The sequence below is a fragment of the Oncorhynchus kisutch genome, linkage group LG5 (assembly GCF_002021735.2).
Source record: "Oncorhynchus kisutch isolate 150728-3 linkage group LG5, Okis_V2, whole genome shotgun sequence".
NCBI lineage: Eukaryota > Metazoa > Chordata > Actinopteri > Salmoniformes > Salmonidae > Oncorhynchus > Oncorhynchus kisutch.
The window spans coordinates 70110596-70138222 of NC_034178.2; the positions used below are offsets into that span (position 1 = coordinate 70110596).

Consider the following 27627-nt stretch of genomic DNA (forward strand, 5'->3'; position numbering starts at 1 on the left):
TTTGAATAGAACAGAACAGAATAGAGCAGAACAGAACAGAATAGAATAGAACAGAACAGAATAGAATAGAATAGAACAGAACAGAATAGAATAGAATAGAACAGAACAGAACAGAATAGAGCAGATTTGAATAGAACAGAACAGAATAAAGCAGATTTGAATAGAACAGAACAAAACAGAGCAGAAGACACCTCTGCAGCCTGCCTCAGTTATTGGAACAATCAGAACAAATCCAGAAGCACATGACATTACAGCAGAGATGGGAAAAGTGTGAAGAGAACAACTTCATGGGACACACATTGTGTAAGGTGGCATTTTATACCAGAAGTGCCCAGGGCAGCTGGAGGCAAGCCCTTAGGAAGTGGAAGAGAAGTGCCATACAGCAGACAGTTTTACTATTTACATAATGCCTTTAACATAACACACATAACACATGATATGATGCTTAGAATCCACTATCCACTTCATAGGTATTACTAGAAACACTGCATGGAATGGGATGAAGAAAACATGAACAGTTGGAGATACAGTATGTTCCCACTGCAGGATAACATTCCCAAAACACTGTATAATAATGGATTCCTACCTCATACTCAGGTGGTCATCTCAATTAAATGAGTCTCTCTGTAACGATATTCGTCTTCCTCTGACGAGGAGTATGAAGGATCGGACCAATATGCAGCGCGGTACGTATCCATGTTGATCATTTATTAACATTGAACACAAAAAACAAAATAACAAGGAGAACGAACGAAAACGAAACAGTTCTGTCAGGTAAAGACACAGAGACAGAAACAATCACCCACAACTAAAATGGGGGAAAACAGGCTACCTAAGTATGATTCTCTGATTGAGAATCCTCAAATTTGGGCAGTCTTGATACAAAAGGTTGAACAGAAATGCAATGGTTCATTGGATCAGTCTAAAACTTTGCACATACACTGCTCCCATCTAGTGGCCAAAATCTAAATCGCACCTGGGCTGGAATAATACATTTTGGCCTTTCTCTTGCATTTCAAAGATGATGGTACAAAAAAAATACAAAACAACGGTTGTCTTTTTTTTCTTTGAATTATCTTTTACCAGATCTAATGTGTTATATTCTCCTACATTCCTTTCACATTTCCATAAACGTCAAAGTGTTACCTTTCAAATGGTATCAAGAAAATGCATATCCTTGCTTCAGGGCCTGAGCTACAGGCAGTTAGATTTGGGTATGTCATTTTAGGTGAAAATTGAAAAAAAGTGTCCGATCCTTAATAAGAGTTTTAAGCATGTTGTTTCGTTCCGGAGGCAAGTGTTCATGTTTCTGAATAACAACGAGCAACAGCTAAATGTGTATTTTAAAGTGAGGCATGGGGAGGGTCTCTACGCAGGGTTTGCCAGCACAGATAGTCTACAGTGTTTTGAGTGTGGGGATTTGGGGCATAAGAGCTTTGTGTGCCCACATAAAGGCTGTAGACAAGGTGAGGGTACCAGCGCCAACGGGGGACATCGAGGTCAATGAGACGCAGGCAGCAGAGGCTGGGCCTAGTCAGGTTATAGATGGTGGTGTAGATGAGGCTGGGTCTAGTCAGGTTATAGATGGTGGTGTAGATGAGGCTGTGTCTAGTCAGGTTATAGATGGTGATGTAGATGAGGCTGGGTCTAGTCAGGTTATAGATGGTGGTGTAGATGAGGCTGGGCCTAGTCATGTTATAGATGGTGGTGTAGATGAGGCTGGGTCTAGTCAGGTTATAGATGGTGGTGTAGATGAGGCTGGGTCTAGTCAGGTTATAGATGGTGGTGTAGATGAGGCTGGGTCTAGTCAGGTTATAGATGGTGGTGTAGATGAGGCTGGGTCTAGTCAGGTTATAGATGGTGGTGTAGATGAGGCTGGGTCTAGTCAAATCAAATCAAATCAAATCAAATTTATTTATATAGCCCTTCGTACATCAGCTGATATCTCAAAGTGCTGTACAGAAACCCAGCCTAAAACCCCAAACAGCAAGCAATGCAGGTGGAGAAGCACGGTGGCTAGGAAAAACTCCCTAGAAAGGCCAATACCTAGGAAGAAACCTAGAGAGGAACCAGGCTATGTGGGGTGGCCAGTCCTCTTCTGGCTGTGCCGGGTGGAGATTATAACAGAACATGGTCAAGATGTTCAATGTTCATAAATGACCAGCATGGTCGAATAATAATAAGGCAGAACAGTTGAAACTAGAGCAGCAGCACAGTCAGGTGGAAGTTGAAACTGGAGCAGCAGCATGGCCAGGTAGACTGGGGACAGCAAGGAGTCATCATGTCAGGTAGTCCTGGGGCATGGTCCTAGGGCTCAGGTCAGTTGAAACTGGAACAGCAGCATGGCCAGGTGGACTGGGGACAGCAAGGAGTCATCATGTCAGGTAGTCCTGGGGCATGGTCCTAGGGCTCAGGTCCTCCGAGAGAGAGAAAGAAAGAGAGAAGGAGAGAATTAGAGAACGCACACTTAGATTCACACAGGACACCGAATAGGACAGGAGAAGTACTCCAGATATAACAAACTGACCCCAGCCCCCCGACACATAAACTACTGCAGCATAAATACTGGAGGCTGAGACAGGAGGGGTCAGGAGACACTGTGGCCCCATCCGAGGACACCCCCGGACAGGGCCAAACAGGAAGGATAGTCATGCTATAGATGGTGGTGTAGATGAGGCTGGGTCTAGTCAGGTTATAGATGGTGGTGTAGATGAGGCTGGGTCTAGTCAGGTTAGAGATGGTGGTGTAGATGAGGCTGGGTCTAGTCAGGTTATGCTAGTGGATGAGGAGAGTATAGTGGGGAAGTGTAAGAGACTAGGGGGGAGGAGGAGGAGGGTGTCAAGCAGAAAAGGAAAATGGGGAGAAGAAAGAAGTTGGGAGGGGGGGGGGGGGCTGACCAGAGAGGAAGGGCAGGTGGTCAGGATGGGAGATGAAGATGAGGAGGAGGAACGTGAGTCTGAGGAAGAAGATGATGAGGAGGCCTTTTTTCCCAGACATCTCCTCAATGCCAGTCAAGCAGAGGGGTCAATATATACGGTGAGGGAACTGACAAGGTTCCAGAATGAGACCAAAGGGGACAAATTTCATCTTGAGGCTTTTTTTTCGGATCTGAGTTTATAGGATCAGTACAACACGCTATGAACAATGAGGGGCGTAGTGTCCTCTCACCCAGGAAATGGTTTAGGTTGAGGAAGTGGGTCATAACAGTGCGTAAGGGTCTACCTTCAGACACCGTTTAGATGAATAGTTTGTTTCTGGCACTGGGGCTTTTTGAGGTTTGCTATTGGTCTCTTTCTTTTGCTGGCTTTTCTCCCCTTTCTTATGGAGTCTCTTCGGGTAGGTTGACTTTATATACATGGCAGTGGAGATGTGGGAAAGAGGAGTCTGTTGGGTTAATATGTAAAACAAAAGAAAGTACAGGTGTTGATTCTGCAGGAGATTCATAGTGATGTGGTGAATGAAGTCGATGTAATGTGTGCTTTCTCTCTCAGTTCATTCACTGCCTCATTAAGGTGTCCAGTTGAGCAATTTTTTTTATTCTAAGTAAATGTAGTGTGTGCAGTACTCTATATATTTTGTACCAATTGAGAATGTTGGTCTAATTCCCTGAGATCTGGATTTTCTCTGGATCATTACTTTAGTCTTTTTGGGGTTTACTGCCAGGGTCCAGGTCTGGCAGTACTGCTCTAGCAGGTCCAGGCTCTGCTGTAGGCCATGTGCTGTGGGTGTTTACTGCCAGGGCCCAGGTCTGGCAGTACTGCTCTAGCACGTCCAGGCTCTGCTCTAGGCCATGTGCTGTGGGTGTTTACTGCCAGGGCCCAGGTCTGGCAGTCTTGATCTAGCAGGTCCAGGCTCTGCTGTAGGCCATGTGATGTGGGTGACAGCAGGCATAGGTCATCTGTGAAGAGTAGACATGTAACCTCTGAATTGTGGAGATTTTTCTAGAATAGTGGCCAATTTGTTGATAGAATTGTTGGAAGAGTGTTTCTCTCTCTCTCTGTCTCTCTGTCTCTCTCTCTCTCTCTCTCTCTCTCTCTCTCTCTCTCTCTCTCTCTCTCTCTCTCTCTCTCTCTCTCTCTCTCTCTCTCTATCTCTCTCTCTCAATTCAATTCAATTCAAGGGCTTTATTGGCATGGGAAACATGTGTTAACATTGCCAAAGCAAGTGAGGTAGATAATATATAAAGTGAATATATAAAGTGAAATAAACAATAAAAATGAACAGTAAACATTACACATACAGAAGTTTCAAAACAATAAAGACATTACAAATGTCATATTATATATATACACAGTGTTTTAACAATGTACAAATGGTTAGAAGACACAAGATAAAATAAATAAATATGGGTTGTATTTACAATGGTGTTTGTTCTTCACTGGTTGCCCTTTTCTCGTGGCAACAGGTCACAAATCTTGCTGCTGTGATGGCACACTGTGGAATTTCACCCAGTAGATATGGGAGTTTATCAAAATTGGATTTGTTTTTGAATTCTTTGTGGATCTGTGTAATCTGAGGGAAATATGTCTCTCTAATATAGTTATACTCTCTCTTTCTCTCTCTCTCTCTCTCTCTGTCTGTCTCTCTCTCTCTCCCTCTCTCTCTCTCTCTCTCTCTCTCTCTCTCTCTCTCTCTCTCTGTCTCTCTCAATTCAATTCAATTCAAGGGCTTTATTGGCATGGGAAACATGTGTTAACATCTCTCTCTGTCTGTCTCTCTCCCTCTCTCTCTTTTTCCCTCTCTCTCTCTTTCTCCATCTCTCTCTCTCTCTCCCTCTCTCGTTTCTGCATTGCGTAAAAACTGTAGCCTTCTAACTACCAGAGGAAATATCCAGCCAGGTTCTTTAGATCAGTTGAATATTAATGCAATTGAATGCAAAAATCTCTCACACACACACACACACACACACACACACTCACTCGCTCGCTCACTCACTCACACGACACACACACAGTTGAATGCCAATGCACTTGAATGCACAACATCTGTATGTCCGCTAGAGATGTTTCCTAGAGATGTTTCCTATCTTTGTTTCCCCTACAGATGTAACAATGAGAATGAGTGGTACCAGATCCATGAAAACATCATAAGAAAATCCAGCACCAAGTACACAGCTCCCAGCACCAACTATGGTATGTTAACCTAACCCCTGATACCCACTATAACACCAACTATGGTATGTTAACCTAACCCCTGACTCTGGTACTATAAACCCACTATAACACCAACTATTGTATGTTAACCTAACCCCTGACTCTGGTACTATAAACCCACTATAACACCAACTATGGTATGTTAACCTAACCCCTGACTCTGGTACTTACACGGTTATACTATTGAGGCCCCCCAGGTAGTGAGTGAGTGAGTGAGTGTGTGTTTGTGTGTGTGTGTCCCGTATCCTGTCCAACCCTTCACAGGGATGACACACAATCTCATAATTTCCCTTCACTCCGATAATCTCTGTAATTGGTAGCCTACAAATATGAATGTCATTCTCTTAGTTGATAGTGTGTGCATCAAGGGCCTTCCCCCCTCAAAGCTCATTAGAGGAGAGAATCCAATGTCCCTCCCGTCGGATCTCCTCCTCCAATGAGCTTTGAGAGGGACGCGAGAGATTGCGTAATCAAGGACGGGAGGAATCAAGGATCTGAAGGCTAGTCAATTAGATAATGTTCATGTCATTGACATACCAGTTATAGAACATAGTTCTCAGGATCAGCCACTGACTGCATTGGATAATCATAGAGATCAAATCAAATCTAATGTATTTATATAGCCCTTCGTACATCAGCTGATATCTCAAAGTGCTGTACAGAAACCCCGCCTAAAACCCCAAACAGCAAGCAATATAGATGTTGAAGCACGTTGGCTAGGAAAAACTCCCTAGAAAGGCCAAAACCTAGGAAGAAACCTAGAGAGGAACCAGGATTTGTGGGGTGGCCAGTCCTCTTCTGGCTGTGCCGGGTGGAGATTATAACAGAACATGGCCAAGATGTTCAAATGTTCATAAATGACCAGCATGGTCAAATAATAGGTCTGGGACAGGTAGCACGTCCGGTGAACAGGTCAGGATTCCATAGCCGCAGGCAGAACAGTTGAAACTGGAGCAGCAGCACGGCCAGGTGGACTGGGGACAGCAAGGAGTCATCATGCCAGATTGTCCTGAGGCATGGTCCTAGTGCCCAGGTCCTCAGAGAGAGAGAGAAAGAAAGAGAGAATTAGAGGGAGCATACTTAAATTCACACAGGACACCGATAAGACAGGAGAAGTACTCCAGATATAACCAACTGACCCTATCCCCCCGACACATAAACTACTGCAGCATAAATACTGGAGGCTGAGACAGGAGGGGTCAGGAGACACTGTGGCCCCATCCGATGATACCCCCGGACAGGGCCAAACAGGAAGGCCCCACTCACTTTGGAAGGCCCCACCCACTGTGGCCCCACCCACTTTGCCAAAGCACAGCCCCCACACCACTAGAGGGATATCTTCAACCACCAACTTACCATCCTGAGACAAGGCCGAGTATAGCCCACAACGACGTCCGCCACGGCACAACCCAAGGGGGGGCGCCAACCCAGACAGGAAGACCACATCAGTGATTTGGCACATCTGACCATAACTATATCCTCCTGATTCCTGCTTGCAAGCAAAAACTCAAACAGGAAGTACCAGTGACGTGCTCAATACAGAAGTGGTCCGATGAAGTGGATGCTAAGCGACAGGACTGTTTCACTACCACAGACTGGAATATGTCCCGGGATTCATCCAATGGCATTGGGGAGTTTAACACATCAGTCACCAGCTTCATGTGCATAGACGTTGTCTTCCCCACATTAACCGTACATACATGTCCCAACCAGAAGCCATGGATTACAGGCAACATCCGCACTGAACTAATGGCTGGGACTGCCACTTTTAAGGAGCAGGACTCTAATCCGGACGCATATAAGAAATCCAGCTACGCCCTCTGACAAACCATCCAACTAGCAAAATGTTAATATAAGACTGAGATTGAATCCTAATACACCGACTCTGACGCCCGTCGGATGTGGCAAACTATCACAGATTACAAAGGGAAACCCAGCAGAGAACTACCCAGTGATGAGAACCAGATGAGCTAAATGCCTTCTATGCATCGCATCGAGGCAAGCAACACTGAACCATGCGTGAGAGCACCAGCTGATCCGGACGACTGTGGAATCTCGCTCTCCATAGCCGATGTGAGTAGACCTTTAAACAGGTTAATATTCAGGTTAAGGCTGCAGGGCCAGACAGATTACCAGGATGTGTACTCAGAGCATCCACTGACCAACTGGCAAGTGTCTGTAATACCAACATGTTTTAAGAAAACCACCATAGTCCCTGTGCCCAAGAAGACCAAGGTAACCTGTCTACCGAGCCGTAGAACTCATATCTGTAACCCTGAAATGCTTTGATGGCTGGACATGGCTCACATCAACACCATCATCCCAGAAACCCTGGAGCCACTCCAATTCGCATACCGCCCCAACAGATCCACAGATGACGCAATCTCTATTGCACCACACAATAGAGATTTGTCCGGTGCAATAGGAACAAAAGGAACACCTACGTGAGAATGCTGTTCATTGACTACAGCTCAGCGTTCAACACCATAGTGCCCACGAAGCTCATCACTAAGCTAAGGACCCTGGGACTATTGTTCATCCATGACTGTATGACACCAACACCATCATCAAGTTTACCATTGACACAGTGGTGGTAGGCCTGATCACTGACAACGATGAGACAGCCTATAGGGAGACCTGGTAGTGTGGTGCCAGGAGACCTTGGTTTGTGTCTTTTCTAGGGAGTTTTTCCACTGTGATTCTACATCGGCTTGCTGTTTGAGGCATTCGACCGCAAGACGCTACAGAGGCGGAGTCAGAGGAAGGCTCTAAAAATCACTATAGTCCCCATCTACCCATAACATAGAGTCACTATAGTCCCCATCTACCCATAACATAGAGTCACTATAGTCCCCATCTACATATAACATAGATTCACTATAGTCCCCATCTACCCATAACATAGAGTCACTATAGTCCCCATCTATCCATCTACCCATAACATAGAGTCACTATAGTCCCCATCTACATATAACATAGTCACTATAGTCCCCATCTACCCATAACATAGAGTCACTATAGTCCCCATCTATCCATCTACCCATAACATAGAGTCACTATAGTCCCCATCTACATATAACATAGATTCACTATAGTCCCCATCTATCCATCTACCCATAACATAGAGTCACTATAGTCCCCATCTATCCATCTACCCATAACATAGAGTCACTATAGTCCCCATCTACATATAACATAGATTCACTATAGTCCCCATCTACCCGTAACATAGTCACTATAGTCCTCATCTACCCATCTACCATAACATAGAGTCACTATAGTCCCCATCTACCCATAACATAGAGTCACTATAGTCCCCATCTACCCGTAACATAGAGTCACTATAGTCCCCATCTACCCATAACATAGAGTCACTATAGTCCCCATCTACCCGTAACATAGAGTCACTATAGTCCCCATCTACCATAACATAGATTCACTATAGTCCCCATCTACCCGTAACATAGAGTCACTATAGTCCCCATCTACCCATAACATAGGGTCACCACGTCACATTATACTTGGAGAAGGTCTTACTTTTTTCTTTCTAAACTTTTACTTCTGATTGAGACAGCTGCTGAGGGTAATATGAGAAGCAGACTGATTTATTCTGTAGTAATCTTTTGTCCATTTTAGACCCGAAACATAAAGACAGAAAAGCAGAATACCTCCTTCGTCTCTTCTCTGTACATCCGTGGGAGTTTCTGTTTCAGCAGCTGTTCAGCTCCGAGTTAGTTAGCTGTTAGCATCCTCAGGGAGCCATTCAATATGTATGAACCTTCAAACAACTGCAGCTACAATACCTCAGGCTTTTAAATGGTTGAGAAAAAGGCAGGCAGAATAAAAAATGCTCTCTTTATGTTAAAAGTCCACGCTCAGACACACACACACACACACACACACACACACTGACAGTGGGTGAGGCAATGGGTGGTGATGTTTTGATGATAGCATAATGCCGTAGTGTCTGCAATAGTAGATGAAGTCGCTGCAGGGTTGAGTTACATTATTTATCCATGCTCGCACCATCTTCTAATGTCTGGCCATTTGCTGCCCAAAAAATTGCAATAAAAAATGCTTTCTAAGTAGGCCGGCGATGGCTAGTAGGCCGGCGATGGCTAGTAGGCCGGCGATGGCTAGTAGGCCGGCGATGGCTAGTAGGCCGGCGATGGCTAGTAGGACGGCGATGGCTAGTAGGCCGGCGAGGCGATGGCTAGTAGGACGGCGATGGCTAGTAGGCCGGCGAGGCGATGGCTAGTAGGCCGGTGATGGCTAGTAGGCCGGCGATGGCTAGTAGGACGGCGATGGCTAGTAGGCCCGTGATGGCTAGTAGGTGATGGCTAGTAGGCCGGTGATGGCTAGTAGGCCGGTGATGACGCCGACCGCCGAACACCGCCCGTACAAGGTAAGGAACCACGGTGGAAGTTGTGATATGTACACTGACCTCCAGAGCCATTTAAAACTAATTTTTAAACGTGCACTATCAATAAAATATTATAACATCTTTAAATATTAGTAGCCTCTCATTAGGAGACATTGACATTGTTTTTAAATCTGCTGAAAAAAATCATATGGCCTTCTGGGAAGGGCTCAAGGTCTTTTAATGAGGATTTGTTGCTCTTTCTTTCTTATTTTCTATTATGAATAAATCATGAAAATGATGTGAACATGTCTTGTCTGGTGTCTCCAATCCACACTCAGATCAGATCTGAACAGAAAATGGCCACTAACTGGAAACTATTCTTATTTTTCTCCTCCTAAATCTGATAATCTCTCTCTCTATCCTCTCCTCCTCGGGTCTGATCGTATCACTCTCTCTCTCTCTCTCCCTCTCTGTATTCTCCTCCTCAGATCTGATCATACAGTGGGCCAAAAAAGTATTTAGTCAGCCACCAATTGTGAAAGTTCTCCCACTTAAAAAGATGAGAGAGGCCTGTAATTTTCATCATAGGTACACTTCAACTATGACAGACAAAATGAGGAAAAAAAATCCAGAAAATCACATTGTAGGATTTTTTATGAATTTATTTGCAAATGATGGTGGAAAATAAGTATTTGGTCAATAACAAAAGCTTATCTCAATACTTTGTTATATACCCTTTGTTGGCAATGACAGAGGTCAAACGTTTTCTGTAAGTCTTCACAAGGTTTTCACACACTGTTGCTGGTATTTTGGCCCATTCCTCCATGCAGATCTCCTCTAGAGCAGTGATGTTTTGGGGCTGTTGCTGGGCAACACGGACTTTCAACTCCCTCCAAAGATTTTCTATGGGGTTGAGATCTGGAGACTGCCTAGGCCACTCCAGGATCTTGAAATGCTTCTTACGAAGTCACTCCTTCGTTGCCTGTGCCGTGTGTTTGGGATCATTGTCATGCTGAAAGACCCAGCCATGTTTCATCTGATGGAAGGAGGTTTTCGCTCAAAATCTCATGACACATGGCCCCATTCATTCTTTCCTTTACACGGATCAGTCATCCTGGTCCGTTTGCAGAAAAACAGCCCCAAAGCATGATGTTTCCACCCCCATGCTTCACAGTAGGTATGGTTCTTTGGATGCAACTCAGCATTCTTTGTCCTCCAAACACGACGAGTTGAGTTTTTACCCAAAAAGTTATAGTTTGGTTTCATCTGACCATATGACATTCTCCCAATCTTCTGGATCATTCAAATGCTGTCTAGCAAACTTCAGATGGGCCTGGACATGTACTGGCTTAAGCAGGGGGACACGTCTGGCACTGCAGGATTTAAGTCCCTGGCGGCGTAGTGTGTTACTGATGGTAGGCTTTGTTACTTTGGTCCCAGCTCTCTGCTTGTGATCATTTTGACCCCACGGGGTGAGATCTTGCCCAGATACCCCAGATCGAGGGAGATTATCAGTGGTCTTGTATGTCTTCCATTTCCTAATAATTGCTCCCACAGTTTATTTCTTCAAACCAAACTGCTTACCTATTGCAGATTCAGTCTTACCAGCCTGGTGCAGGTCTACAATTTTGTTTCTGGTGTCCAAATGAAAGTAGTTCAGACAAAACATTCATTAAAGGAGAGGAATGGTTAAAAAAAAACTATCTCACTTAAAAGGGAATGTTTCCGATTATGGGGGAGGAGCTTAAGGGAAGTCCGTCTTGGCCATAGTGGAGTTTGGAGTGTGACTGTTTGAGGTTGTGGACAGGTGTCTTTTATACTGATAACAAGTTCAAACAGGTGCCATTAATACAGGTAACGAGTGGAGGACAGAGGAGCCTCTTAAAGGTCTGTGAGAGCCAGAAATGTTGCTTGTTTGTAGGTGACCAAATAATTATTTTCCACCATAATTTGCAAATAAATTCATTAAAAATCCTACAATGTGATTTTCTGGATTTTTTTTCTCATTTTGTCTGTCATAGTTGAAGTGTACCCATGATGAAAATTACAGGCCTCTCTCATCTTTTTAAGTGGGAGAACATGCACAATTGGTGGCTGACTAAATACTTTTTTGCCCCACTGTATATCTCGCTGTCTTCTCAAATCTGATAATCTCCCTCTCTGTCTCTCTCTTTTCTCCTCCTCAGGTCTGATAATCTCTCTCTCTGTCTCTCTCTTTTCTCCTCCTCAAGTCTGATAATGTCTCTCTCTCTCTCTCTCTCTCTCTCTCTGTATTCTCCTCCTCAGGTCTGATCATATCTCTCTCTGTCTGCTCAGGTCTGATAATCTCTCTCTCTGTCTCTCTCTTTTCTCCTCCTCAAGTCTGATAATCTCTCTCTCTGTCTTCTCCTCCTCAGGTCTGATAATCTCTCTCCAGCTGCTGAGAGGAGAGATGGAACAAATCAGGAGAGAGAACCCTATGATTTTCAATAGGGGCGTGGCCATTACACGCAAACTGGGCTTCCCCGATGTCATCATGCCAGGTGAGAACTGGGCTGGGCTACTGACGTAATATTAGGTAACTCCCAATAATAGCTCCTTTCTCCTGAAGTGTTCACTACCTCCCACAAATCTAAATGCATTGGATTGGTGGAGACATGGGCTAGAGGGAGTCTTCTTATCTCAGTCATTTCCTTTCAAATCAGTAAAGTGAACTAGTGTACACTTCAAGAGAAAGGAGAGATTATTGGGATGCAGCCATTGTTTCAATGCAGTAGTTGGTATTTCTGGCTGAAGTAAGCTTGAATGTATGTGGATGGGTTGGTGCATTTGACCATGTAGGCTACACAGTACAGTAGACTTGTCTTGGCTCTGCTTCGCCCTGTTTCTTTCTGAAATGCTGTGACAGCAGTCTGGTTCTAAAGCCTAGCAACACAGTTCCAACAAAGTGACAAGAGTCCCTCACCTCTTTCTGTCCGTCCATCCTTCTGTCTGTCCGTCCGTATGCACTGTTGTGGTCCACATTCTTATAGTCCACTTAATGATTGATGTCGTCCCTCCCCCCACACACCAATCAATATTCCACTCAGCTTCTAAACCCTCATTCCGTTATTCCATATCCCTTCCCCATTCTCATCTCAGCCCAGGTTAATTTGTTTGTGAATAGACTAGTCTCCGTCTTTATAATCACACTTCGGTCCTACTGCATTCAATTCACATGCAAAGATAATCACTTCAAATCCTTGTCGGAATGAATTGCCGATAAATCAATTAGTCTGGGTGCGAATGGCAGACCTGGGTTCAAATGGTATTTGGAATCATTTCATATAATTTATCTGTGATTTTATTGAGTTTCTTTTAATAGAAAACTACAAATCCTGTCCATCTGGCACTCCAGGCTACATCCAAAACTCAAATAGTATTTGGCCTCAGGTCTGTGTAGTACAGATGTAGGATCTTAATTTGAGCCAGTTTGCTACAGAATAAAAAATTATCTTGCAGCAACAGGAAATATAGATTATAACAACTTTTTGTAGGGAACATCCCTGCTCATCCCTACTGCTACTCTGCCGCACTCACTAAACACAAATTCTTTGTTTGTAAATGCTGAGTGCTGAGGTATGCCTCTGGCTATCCGTAAATACATTTAATTAGTACAAGACATTTGTGCCGTCTGGTTTGCTTAATATAAGTCATTTGAAATTATTTATACTTTTACTTTTGCTACTTTCTACTTTTACTTTTGCTATGTCTTTTTTTAGCAATTACATTTACTTTTGATACTCAAGTATGTTTAAAACCAAATACTTTTAGACTTTTACTCAAGTATTTTTTACTTGGTGACTTTACGGTTACTTGAGTAATTTTCTATTAAGATATCTTGACCTTTACTCAAGTATGACAATTGGGTACTTTTTCCACCACTGGGTACATGTACGGGAAAATCTATTATGAAATGTCAAAGTAAAAATGACAAACTTCAGAAGCCTTTTTAAACCTCAAATAACGGCATCAAATTAAGATCCTACATATTTCGGGTGACTCAATCCAAATAATGAAATAGTGTATTTCCCTCTGAGGGAACAAAAACCAGTGCCATTCTTTATGTAGCTGACTGGCTATAGTGGAGATGTGTTAACCAGTCAGCTGATGTTCTGAAAGAGCTGCAAAATCTGGACCCCTACAAATCAGCCGGGCTAGACAATCTGGACCCTTTCTTTCTAAAATGTTCTGCCGAAATTGTTGCCACCCCTATTACTAGCCTGTTCAACCTCTCGTTCGTGTCGTCTGAGATTCCCATAGATTGGAAAGCAGCTGGGGTCATCCCCCTCTTCAAAGGGGGGACACTCTTGACCCAAACTGCTACAGACCTATACAGTATCTATGCTACCCTGCCTTTCTAAGGTCTTCGAAAGCCAATTCAACAAACAGATTACCAACCATTTCGAATCTCACCATACCTTCTCTGCTATGCAATCTGGTTTCAGAGCTGGTCATGGGTGCACCTCAGCCACGCTCACCTCAGCCACCTCAGCCCTGCACCTGCCCGCCTGTCCAACATCACTACTCTGGAAGGCTCTGATTTAGAATACGTGGACAACTACAAATACCTAGGTGTCTGGTTAGACTGTAAACTCTCCTTCCAGACCCACATCAAACATCTCCAATCCAAAGTTAAATCTAGAATTGGCTTCCTATTTCGTAACAAAGCATCCTTCACTCATGCTGCCAAACATACCCTTGTAAAACTGACCATCCTACCAATCCTCGACTTCGGGGGTGTCATTTACAAAATAGCCTCCAATACCCTACTCAACAAATTGGATGCAGTCTATCACAGTGCCATCCGTTTTGTCACCAAAGCCCCATATACTACCCACCATTGCGACCTGTACGCTCGCGTTGGCTGGCCCTCGCTTCATACTCATCGCCAAACCCACTGGCACCATGTCATCTACAAGACCCTGCTAGGTAAAGTCCCCCCTTATCTCAGCTCACATGTCACCATAGCAGCACCCACTCGTAGCACTCGCTCCAGCAGGTATATCTCACTGGTCACCCCCAAAGCCAATTCCCGCCTCTCCTTCCAGTTCTCTGCTGCCAATGACTGAAACGAACTATAAAAATCTCTGAAACTGGAAACACTTATCTCCCTCACTAGCTTTTAAGCACCAACTGTCAGAGCACACAGGGCCCAAAACAAGCACTCAGACAGTTGAACTGGTTAACTTGTCTCCACTATAGCCGAGCACACAGGGCCCAAAACAAGCACTCAGACAGTTGAACTGGTTAACTTGTCTCCAATATAGCCAAGCACACAGGGCCCAAAACAAGCACTCAGACAGTTCACCTGTCCCTCCCCTGTCCTCCACTGCCCTCCCCTGTCCTCCACTGCCCTCTACTACCCTCCCCTGTCCTCCACTGCCCTCTACTACCCTACCCTGCCCTCCACTGCCCTCCCCTGTCCTCCACTGCCCTCTACTACCCTCCCCTGCCCTCCACTCCCCTCCACTGCCCTCCCCTGCCCTCCACTGCCCTCCACTACCCTCCACTGCCCTCCCCTGCCATCCACTGCCCTCTACTACCCTCCCCTGCCCTCCACTGCCCTCCACTGCCCTCCCCTGCCCTCCACTGCCCTCCACTACCCTCCACTGCCCTCCACTACCCTCCACTGCCCTCCACTGCCCTCTACTCCGCTCCCCTGCCCTCCACTGCCCTCCCCTGCCCTCCACTGCCCTCCACTGCCATCCACTGCCCTCTACTACCCTCCCCTGCCCTCCACTGCCCTCTACTACCCTCCCCTGCCCTCCACTGCCCTCTACTACCCTCCCCTGCCATCCACTGCCCTCCACTGCCCTCCCCTGCCATCCACTGCCCTCCCCTGCCCTCTACTACCCTCCCCTGCCATCCACTGCCCTCTACTACCCTCCCCTGCCATCCACTGCCCTCCCCTGCCCTCTACTACCCTCCCCTGCCATCCACTGCCCTCTACTACCCCCCCCTGCCATCCACTGCCCTCCCCTGCCCTCCACTGCCCTCCACTGCCCTCTACTACCCTCCCCTGCCATCCACTGCCCTCCCCTGCCCTCCACTGCCCTCTACTCCCCTCCTCTGCCCTCTACTACCCTCCCCTGCCATCCACTGCCCTCTACTACCCTCCCCTGCCATCCACTGCCCTCCCCTGCCCTCCCCTGCCATCCACTGCCCTCCCCTGCCATCCACTGCCCTCTACTACCCTCCCCTGCCATCCACTGCCCTCCCCTGCCATCCACTGCCCTCCCCTGCCCTCCACTGCCCTCTACTACCCTCCCCTGCCATCCACTGCCCTCTACTACCCTCCCCTGCCATCCACTGCCCTCTACTACCCTCCCCTGCCCTCCCCTGCCCTCCACTACCCTTTCCTGCCATCCACTGCCCTCTACTACCCTCCCCTGCCATCCACTGCCCTCTACTACCCTCCCCTGCCATCCACTGCCCTCTACTACCCTCCCCTGCCATCCACTGCCCTCTACTACCCTCCCCTGCCATCCACTGCCCTCTACTACCCCCCCCCCCTGCCATCCACTGCCCTCCCCTGCCCTCCACTGCCCTCTACTACCCTCCCCTGCCATCCACTGCCCTCCCCTGCCCTCCACTGCCCTCTACTCCCCTCCTCTGCCCTCTACTACCCTCCCCTGCCCTCCACTGCCCTCTACTCCCCTCCTCTGCCCTCTACTACCCTCCCCTGCCATCCACTGCCCTCCCCTGCCCTCCCCTGCCATCCACTGCCCTCCCCTGCCATCCACTGCCCTCCCCTGCCCTCCACTGCCCTCCCACTGCCCTCTACTACCCTCCCCTGCCATCCACTGCCCTCCCCTGCCCTCCACTGCCCTCTACTCCCCTCCTCTGCCCTCTACTACCCTCCCCTGCCATCCACTGCCCTCTACTACCCTCCCCTGCCATCCACTGCCCTCCCCCTGCCATCCACTGCCCTCCCCTGCCATCCACTGCCCTCTACTACCCTCCCCTGCCATCCACTGCCCTCCCCTGCCATCCACTGCCCTCCCCTGCCCTCCACTGCCCTCTACTACCCTCCCCTGCCATCCACTGCCCTCTACTACCCTCCCCTGCCATCCACTGCCCTCTACTACCCTCCCCTGCCCTCCACTGCCCTCTACTACCCTCCCCTGCCATCCACTGCCCTCCCCTGCCCTCCACTGCCATCCACTGCCCTCTACTACCCTCCCCTGCCCTCCACTACCCTCCACTGCCCTCCCCTGCCCTCCACTACCCTCCACTGCCCTCCCCTGCCCTCCACTGCCCTCCCCTGTCCTCCACTACCCTCCCCTGCCATCCACTGCCCTCCCCTGCCCTCCACTACCCTCCACTGCCCTCCCCTGTCCTCCACTGCCCTCTACTTCCCCTCCCCTGCCCTACACTACCCTCCCCTGTCCTCCACTACCCTCCCCTGTCCTCCACTACCATCCACTGCCCTCCACTAACCTCCACTACCCTCCATTACCCTCCATTACCCTCCACTACCCTCCACTACCCTCCATTACCCTCTACTGCCCTCCATTACCCTCCACTACCCTCCATTGCCCTCCACTGCCATCCACTACCCTCCATTACCCTCCACTGCCCTCCATTACCCTCCACTGCCCTCGACTACCCTCCACTACCCTCCCCTGTCCTCCACTGCCCTCCACTACCCTTCCCTGTCCTCCACTACCCTCCCCTGTCCTCCACTGCCCTCCACTACCCTCCCCTGTCCTCCACTGCCCCTCCACTGTCCTCCACTGCCCTCCACTGCCCTCTCTTGCCCTCCCCTGCCCTCCCCTGTCCTCCACTGCCCTCCACTACCCTCCCCTGTCCTCCACTACCCTCCACTACCCTCCACTGCCCTCCCCTGTCCTCCACTGCCCTCTACTCCCCTCCCCTGCCCTCCCCTGCCCTCCACTGCCCTCCACTACCCTCCACTGCCCTCCACTACCCTCCCCTGCCCTCCACTACCCTCCCCTGCCCTCCACTACCCTCCACTACCCTCCACTACCCCCACTGCCCTCCACAACCCTCCACTGCCCTCCCCTGTCCTCCACTGCCCTCCACTACCCTCCACTACCCTCCACTGCCCTCCCCTGTCCTCCACTGCCCTCTACTCCCCTCCCCTGCCCTCCACTGCCCTCTACTACCCTCCCCTGCCCTCCACTGCCCTCCCCTGCCCTCCACTGCCCTATACTCCCCTCCACTCCCCTCCCCTGCCCTCCACTGCCCTCCCCTGCCCTCCACTTCCCTCTACTCCCCTCCACTACCCTCCACTGCCCTCCCCTGCCCTCTACTCCCCTCCCCTGCCCTCCACTGCCCTCCCCTGCCCTCCACTGCCCTCTACTCCCCTCCACTCCCCTCCCCTGCCCTCCACTGCCCTCCACTGCCCTCTACTCTCCCTCCCCTGCCCTCCCCTGCCCTCTACTACCCTCCACTGCCCTCCCCTGTCCTCCACTGCCCTCTACTCCCCTCCCTGCCCTCCACTGCCCTCCCCTGCCCTCCACTGCCCTCTACTACCCTCCACTGCCCTCCCCTGTCCTCCACTGCCCTCTACTCCCCTCCACTACCCTCCACTGCCCTCCCCTGTCCTCCACTGCCCTCTACTCCCCTCCCCTGCCCTCCACTGCCCTCCCCTGCCCTCCACTGCCCTCTACTCCCCTCCACTCCCCTCCCCTGCCCTCCACTGCCCTCCCCTGTCCTCCACTGCCCTCTACTCCCCTCCCTGCCCTCCACTACCCTCCCCTGTCCTCCACTGCCCTCTACTCCCCTCCCCTGCCCTCCACTGCCCTCCCCTGTCCTCCACTGCCCTCCCCTGTCCTCCACTGCCCTCTACTACCCTCCCCTGCCCTCCACTACCCTCCACTGCCCTCCCCTGTCCTCCACTGCCCTCTACTCCCCTCCCCTGCCCTCCACTGCCCTCCCCTGTCCTCCACTGCCCTCTACTACCCTCCCCTGCCCTCCACTGCCCTCCACTACCCTCCACTGCCCTCCCCTGTCCTCCACTGCCCTCTACTACCCTCCCCTGCCCTCAACTGTCCTCCCCTGCCCTCCACTACCCTCCACTACCCTCCACTGCCCTCCCCTGTCCTCCACTGCCCTCCCCTGTCCTCCACTACCCTCCACTGTCCTCCACTGCCCTCTACTACCCTCCCCTGCCCTCCACTGCCCTCCACTACCCTCCACTGTACCCTAGAGACGGAGGTAGATTGGTATAAGTGCCGCCCCTCTGTGCCCGTACCCCCTCTTCCACTTCCTCTCACTCTTTCGCTTCATCTTCCTCTCACTATTCCTCTTCCTCTCACTCTTTCTCTTCCTCTTCCTCTCACTCGTCCTCTCACTCTTCCGCTTCCTTTCACTCTTCCTCTTCGTTTCACTCTTCCTCTTCGTCTCACTCTTTCTCTTCCTCTCACTCTTCCTCTACATCTTCCTCTCACTCTTCCTCTACATCTTCCTCTCACTCTTCCTCTTCGTCTCACTATTTCTCTTCCTCTCACTCTTCCTCTTTCTCCTCCTCTCACTCTTCATCTTCCTCTCACAATTCCTCTTTCTCTTCCTTTGACTCTTCCTCTTTCTCCTCCTCTCACTCTTCCTCTACATCTTCCTCTCACTCTTCCTTTCACTCTTCCTCTTTCTCTCACTCTTCCTCTTTCTCTCAGTCTTCCTCTTTCTCTTCCTCTTCCTCTCACTCTTCCTCTTGTTCTGACTTGCTCTGGCTGGTTGGCTGGCTAACCTGAGACCTCAGTGTTATTTTCACAAACTAATGGATATGCTTTAGCTTAACAGTATAGCACAGCACCTGGGCTTGACCCTCAGTCGATCACAACAGAACTCTCTTAGCTAATCTGGGAAGTACTCACATCAACAGGGTGCTTCAGCAGCAACCAGGTCAATCAAATGTATTTATATAGCCCTTCTTACATCAGCTGATATCTCAAAGTGCCGTACAGAAACCCAGCCTAAAACCCCAAACAGCAAGCAATGCAGGTGTAGAAGCATGGTGGCTAGGAATAATTCCCTAGAAAGGCCAGAACCTAGGAAGAAAGGCTATGTGGGGTGGCCAGTCCTCTTCTGGCTGTGCCGGGTGGAGATTATAACAGAACATAGCCAAGATGTTCAAATGTTCATAGATGACCAGCATGGTCAAATAATAATAATCACAGTTGTTGTTAAGGGTGCAACAGGTCAGCACCTCAGAGGTAAATGTCAGTTGTCTTTTCATAGCCGATCATTCAGAGTATCTCTACCGCTCCTGCTGTCTCTAGGGAGTTGAAAACAGCAGGTCTGGGACAAGGTAGCACGTCCGGTGAACAGGTCAGGGTTCCATAGCCACAGGCAGAACAGTTGAAATGGAGCAGCAGCATGGCCAGGTGGACTGGGGACAACAAGGAGTCATCATGCCAGTTAGTCCTGAGGCATGGTCCTAGGGCTCAGGTCCTCCGAGAGAGAGAAAGAAAGAGAAAATTAGAGAGAGCATACTTAAATTCACACAGGACACCGGATAAGACAGGAGAAATACTCCAGATATAACAGACTGACCCTAGCCCCCCGACACAAACTACTGCAGCATAAATACTGGATGCTGAGACAGGAGGGGTTGGGATACACTGTGGCCCCGTCCAACGATACCCCCGGACAGGGCCAAACAGGCTGGATATAACCCCACCCACTTTGCCAAAGCACAGCCCCCACACCACTAGAGGGATATCTTCACCCACCAATTTACCATCCTGAGACAAGGTCGAGTATAGCCCACAAAGATCTCCGCCACGGCACAACCCAAGGGGGGGGCGCCAACCCAGACAGGAAGATCACATCAGTGACTCAACCTACTCAAGTGACGCACCCCTCCTAGGGACGGCATGGAAGAGCACCAGTAAGCCAGTGACTCAGCCCCTGTAATAGGGTTAGAGGCAGAGAATCCCAGTGGAGAGAGGGGAACCAGCCAGGCAGAGACAGCAAGGGCGGTTCCTTGCTCCAGTGCCTTTCCGTTCACCTTCACACTCCTGGCCAGACTACACTCAATCATAGGACCTACTGAAGAGATGAGTCTTCAATAAAGACTTAAAAGTTGAGACTGAGTCTGCGTCTCTCCCATGGGTAGGCAGACCATTCCATAAAAATGGAGCTCTATAGGAGAAAGCCCTGCCTCCAGCTGTTTGCTTAGAAATTCTAGGGACAATTAGGAGGCCTGTGTCTTTTAACCGTAGCTACACCTGCGTCTTGTGACCGTAGCTACACCTGCGTCTTGTGACCGTAGCTACACCTGCGTCTTGTGACCGTAGCTACACCTGCGTCTTGTGACCGTAGCTACACCTGCGTCTTGTGACCGTAGCTACACCTGCGTCTTGTGACCGTAGCTACACCTGCGTCTTGTGACCTTGCTACACCTGCGTCTTGTGACCTTGCTACACCTGCGTCTTGTGACCGTAGCTACACCTGTGTCTTGTGACCGTAGCTACACCTGCGTCTTGTGACCGTAGCTACACCTGTGTCTTGTGACCGTAGCTACACCTGCGTCTTGTGACCGTAGCTACACCTGCGTCTTGTGACCGTAGCTACACCTGCGTCTTGTGACCATAGCTACACCTTGTTCCCCCTGAAATAACCTGTGTGTGTGTTGATGTGTGCATATTGGTACGTGTGTGTGTGTAATCGTGTGTTGGTACGTGCGTGTGTTTGTGTGTTGGTGTGTGTTGGTACGTGTGTGTGTGTGTGTGTGTGTGTGTGTGTGTGTGTGTGTGTGTGTGTGTGTGTGTGTGTGTGTGTGTGTGTGTGTGTGTGTGTGTGTGTGTGTGTGTGTGTGTGTGTGTGTGTGTGTGTGTGTGTGTGTGTGTGTGTTGGTACGTGTGTGTGTGTAATCGTGTGTTGGTACGTGCGTGTGTTTGTGTGTTGGTGTGTGTTGGTACGTGTGTGTGTGTAATCGTGTGTTGGTGCGTGTATGTGAGTCACGGCTAGTTCCTGGGAGTTCAGCTTTATTAATGGAGTCCAATCTACTACGACCCCGATACCATCGATCCACAGTGTGATTACAGCCATATCTCATCATGTTGCTAAGATACAGGCTGAGCCGAGCTGCACGCCTAGCCTCTTGATACATAAACCAGACTGTCTGTGTTTCATATTCATATTAGACTAGCACATAAGTGGTATCAACACATTTTATCGTACTGTACCATCCCTGGCATACCTCATCTGTCAGTCTGTCTTCATATTGTTATTTACAGCATTCACAATTTGTCCTTTCGTAAGGGTAATCTCTTCTGTACCGGAACTGTTGAGATTGATATAATATATCTGTTTTCCATTTGAGAGAGAGAGAGAGAGAGAGAGAGAGAGAGAGAGAGAGAGAGAGAATAGTGTTCAGTAGTTCATTTCATATCCACTATAAACACTACCCTGTTGGATAAACCCTCAGATAACAGTGTTATCCGTGGCTGGCAGTGGAGCTAACAAATGGATAAAGTTTGCCTCAGCCCATCATATTCATATAGTGTCGGAATGTGAGTTAGCAAAAGAAAGCACATGTTTTCCCCAATACCTTCATATCTTGCGTTCTCTCTGCCTATTCTCCTGGGTTTACTTAACAGCCATATGGATGCTCTGTATTTGCTGTGAGGATACGGATATCTGTTATATTCATTCATATTAAGGTACGAAATTATGTAGCTTTACTTTATTTAACCAGAAGGAACTTCAGTTGTGTCAAATAAGATACAGTTCTATAGTAAATATGCAGTATAAACAGCTTAGATACAGTTCTATAGTAAATATGCAGTATAAACAGCTTAGATACAGTTCTGTAGTAAATATGCAGTATAAACAGCTTAGATACAGTTCTATAGTAAATATGCAGTATAAACAGCTTAGATACAGTTCTATAGTAAATATGCAGTATAAACAGCTTAGATACAGTTCTATAGTAAATATGCAGTATAAACAGCTTAGATACAGTTCTATAGTAAATATGCAGTATAAACAGCTTAGATACAGTTCTATAGTAAATATGCAGTATAAACAGCTTAGATACAGTTCTATAGTAAATGTGCAGTATAAACAGCTTAGATACAGTTCTATAGTAAATATGCAGTATAAACAGCTTAGATACAGTTCTATAGTAAATATGCAGTATAACAGCTTAGATACAGTTCTATAGTAAATATGCAGTATAAACAGCTTAGATACAGTTCTATAGTAAATATGCAGTATAAACAGCTTAGATACAGTTCTATAGTAAATATGCAGTATAAACAGCTTAGATACAGTTCTATAGTAAATATGCAGTATAAACAGCTTAGATACAGTTCTATAGTAAATATGCAGTATAAACAGCTTAGATACAGTTCTATAGTAAATATGCAGTATAAACAGCTTAGATACAGTTCTATAGTAAATATGCAGTATAACAGCTTAGATACAGTTCTATAGTAAATATGCAGTATAAACAGCTTAGATACAGTTCTATAGTAAATATGCAGTATAAACAGCTTAGATACAGTTCTATAGTAAATATGCAGTATAAACAGCTTAGATACAGTTCTATAGTAAATATGCAGTATAAACAGCTTAGATACAGTTCTATGGTAAATATGCAGTATAAACAGCTTAGATACAGTTCTATAGTAAATATGCAGTATAAACAGCTTAGATACAGTTCTATAGTAAATATGCAGTATAAACAGCTTAGATACAGTTCTATAGTAAATATGCAGTATAAACAGCTTAGATACAGTTCTATAGTAAATATGCAGTATAAACAGCTTAGATACAGTTCTATAGTAAATATGCAGTATAAACAGCTTAGATACAGTTCTATAATAAATATGCAGTATAAACAGCTTAGATACAGTTCTATAGTAAATATGCAGTATAAACAGCTTAGATACAGTTCTATAATAAATATGCAGTATAAACAGCTTAGATACAGTTCTATAGTAAATATGCAGTATAAACAGCTTAGATACAGTTCTATAGTAAATATGCAGTATTAACAGCTTAGATACAGTTCTATAGTAAATATGCAGTATAAACAGCTTAGATACAGTTCTATAGTAAATATGCAGTATAAACAGCTTAGATACAGTTCTATAGTAAATATGCAGTATAAACAGCTTAGATACAGTTCTATAGTAAATATGCAGTATAAACAGCTTAGATACAGTTCTATAATAAATATGCAGTATAAACAGCTTAGATACAGTTCTATAGTAAATATGCAGTATAAACAGCTTAGATACAGTTCTATGGTAAATATGCAGTATAAACAGCTTAGATACAGTTCTATAGTAAATATGCAGTATAAACAGCTTAGATACAGTTCTATAGTAAATATGCAGTATTAACAGCTTCTAAAGATACAGTTCTATAGTAAATATGCAGTATTAACAGCTTCTAAAGATACAGTTCTATAGTAAATATGCAGTATTAACAGCTTCTAAAGATACAGTTCTATAGTAAATATGCAGTATTAACAGCTTAGATACAGTTCTATAGTAAATATGCAGTATAAACAGCTTCTAAAGATACAGTTATGTAGTAAATATGCAGTATTAACAGCTTCTAAAGATACAGTTCTATAGTAAATATGCAGTATAAACAGCTTAGATACAGTTCTATAGTAAATATGCAGTATTAACAGCTTAGATACAGTTCTATAGTAAATATGCAGTATAAACAGCCTAGATACAGTTCTATAGTAAATATGCAGTATAAACAGCTTAGATACAGTTCTATAGTAAATATGCAGTATAAACAGCTTAGATACAGTTCTATAGTAAATATGCAGTATAAACAGCTTAGATACAGTTCTATAGTAAATATGCAGTATAAACAGCTTAGATACAGTTCTATAGTAAATATGCAGTATAAACAGCTTAGATACAGTTCTATAGTAAATATGCAGTATAAACAGCTTAGATACAGTTCTATAATAAATATGCAGTATAAACAGCTTAGATACAGTTCTATAGTAAATATGCAGTATAAACAGCTTAGATACAGTTCTATAATAAATATGCAGTATAAACAGCTTAGATACAGTTCTATAGTAAATATGCAGTATAAACAGCTTAGATACAGTTCTATAGTAAATATGCAGTATTAACAGCTTAGATACAGTTCTATAGTAAATATGCAGTATAAACAGCTTAGATACAGTTCTATAGTAAATATGCAGTATAAACAGCTTAGATACAGTTCTATAGTAAATATGCAGTATAAACAGCTTAGATACAGTTCTATAGTAAATATGCAGTATAAACAGCTTAGATACAGTTCTATAATAAATATGCAGTATAAACAGCTTAGATACAGTTCTATAGTAAATATGCAGTATAAACAGCTTAGATACAGTTCTATGGTAAATATGCAGTATAAACAGCTTAGATACAGTTCTATAGTAAATATGCAGTATAAACAGCTTAGATACAGTTCTATAGTAAATATGCAGTATTAACAGCTTCTAAAGATACAGTTCTATAGTAAATATGCAGTATTAACAGCTTCTAAAGATACAGTTCTATAGTAAATATGCAGTATTAACAGCTTCTAAAGATACAGTTCTATAGTAAATATGCAGTATTAACAGCTTAGATACAGTTCTATAGTAAATATGCAGTATAAACAGCTTCTAAAGATACAGTTATGTAGTAAATATGCAGTATTAACAGCTTCTAAAGATACAGTTCTATAGTAAATATGCAGTATAAACAGCTTAGATACAGTTCTATAGTAAATATGCAGTATTAACAGCTTAGATACAGTTCTATAGTAAATATGCAGTATAAACAGCCTAGATACAGTTCTATAGTAAATATGCAGTATAAACAGCTTAGATACAGTTCTATAGTAAATATGCAGTATAAACAGCTTAGATACAGTTCTATAGTAAATATGCAGTATAAACAGCTTAGATACAGTTCTATAGTAAATATGCAGTATAAACAGCTTAGATACAGTTCTATAGTAAATATGCAGTATAAACAGCTTAGATACAGTTCTATAGTAAATATGCAGTATAAACAGCTTAGATACAGTTCTATAGTAAATATGCAGTATTAACAGCTTCTAAAGATAAAGTTCTATAGTAAATATGCAGTATTAACAGCTTCTAAAGATACAGTTCTATAGTAAATATGCAGTATTAACAGCTTCTAAAGATACAGTTCTATAGTAAATATGCAGTATAAACAGCTTAGATACAGTTCTATAGTAAATATGCAGTATAAACAGCTTAGATACAGTTCTATAGTAAATATGCAGTATAAACAGCTTAGATACAGTTCTATAGTAAATATGCAGTATTAACAGCTTAGATACAGTTCTATAGTAAATATGCAGTATTAACAGCTTCTAAAGATACAGTTCTATAGTAAATATGCAGTATTAACAGCTTCTAAAGATACAGTTCTATAGTAAATATGCAGTATTAACAGCTTAGATACAGTTCTATAGTAAATATGCAGTATAAACAGCTTCTAAAGATACAGTTATGTAGTAAATATGCAGTATTAACAGCTTCTAAAGATACAGTTCTATAGTAAATATGCAGTATTAACAGCTTCTAAAGATACAGTTCTATAGTAAATATGCAGTATAAACAGCTTAGATACAGTTCTATAGTAAATATGCAGTATAAACAGCTTAGATACAGTTCTATAGTAAATATGCAGTATAAACAGCTTAGATACAGTTCTATAGTAAATATGCAGTATAAACAGCTTCTAAAGATACAGTTCTATAGTAAATATGCAGTATTAACAGCTTCTAAAGATACAGTTCTATAGTAAATATGCAGTATAAACAGCTTAGATACAGTTCTATAGTAAATATGCAGTATAAACAGCTTAGATACAGTTCTATAGTAAATATGCAGTATTAACAGCTTAGATACAGTTCTATAGTAAATATGCAGTATAAACAGCTTAGATACAGTTCTATAGTAAATATGCAGTATAAACAGCTTAGATACAGTTCTATAGTAAATATGCAGTATTAACAGCTTAGATACAGTTCTATAGTAAATATGCAGTATAAACAGCTTAGATACAGTTCTATAGTAAATATGCAGTATTAACAGCTTAGATACAGTTCTATAGTAAATATGCAGTATAAACAGCTTAGATACAGTTCTATAATAAATATGCAGTATAAACAGCTTAGATACAGTTCTATAGTAAATATGCAGTATAAACAGCTTAGATACAGTTCTATAGTAAATATGCAGTATAAACAGCTTAGATACAGTTCTATAGTAAATATGCAGTATAAACAGCTTAGATACAGTTCTGTAGTAAATATGCAGTATAAACAGCTTAGATACAGTTCTATAGTAAATATGCAGTATAAACAGCTTAGATACAGTTCTGTAGTAAATATGCAGTATAAACAGCTTAGATACAGTTCTATAGTAAATATGCAGTATAAACAGCTTAGATACAGTTCTATAGTAAATATGCAGTATAAACAGCTTAGATACAGTTCTATAGTAAATATGCAGTATTAACAGCTTAGATACAGTTCTATAGTAAATATGCAGTATTAACAGCTTAGATACAGTTCTATAGTAAATATGCAGTATAAACAGCTTAGATACAGTTCTATAGTAAATATGCAGTATAAACAGCTTAGATACAGTTCTATAGTAAATATGCAGTATAAACAGCTTAGATACAGTTCTATAGTAAATATGCAGTATAAACAGCTTAGATACAGTTCTATAGTAAATATGCAGTATAAACAGTTTAGATACAGTTCTATAGTAAATATGCAGTATAAACAGCTTAGATACAGTTCTATAATAAATATGCAGTATAAACAGCTTAGATACAGTTCTATAGTAAATATGCAGTATTAACAGCTTAGATACAGTTCTGTAGTAAATATGCAGTATAAACAGCTTAGATACAATTCTATAGTAAATATGCAGTATAAACAGCTTAGATACAGTTCTATAGTAAATATGCAGTATAAACAGCTTAGATACAGTTCTATAGTAAATATGCAGTATAAACAGCTTAGATACAGTTCTATAGTAAATATGCAGTATTAACAGCTTAGATACAGTTCTATAGTAAATATGCAGTATAAACAGCTTAGATACAGTTCTATAGT

The 27627-nt window shown here is 44.7% G+C and overlaps 1 protein-coding gene across 14 annotated transcripts in view; it reads left to right on the plus strand.

Moving 5' to 3' along the window:
• The window catches only part of LOC109883449 (dedicator of cytokinesis protein 3), a 150269-nt gene that overhangs the window by 32817 nt on the left and 89825 nt on the right, over positions 1-27627 (plus strand). For all 14 annotated transcript variants that reach the window (XM_031825738.1, XM_031825741.1, XM_031825740.1 and 11 more), the window contains exons 7-8: positions 5044-5132; positions 11913-12038. In XM_031825738.1, the coding sequence (XP_031681598.1) occupies positions 5044-5132; positions 11913-12038 (215 nt within the window). The remainder of the gene's footprint in view (positions 1-5043; positions 5133-11912; positions 12039-27627) is intronic.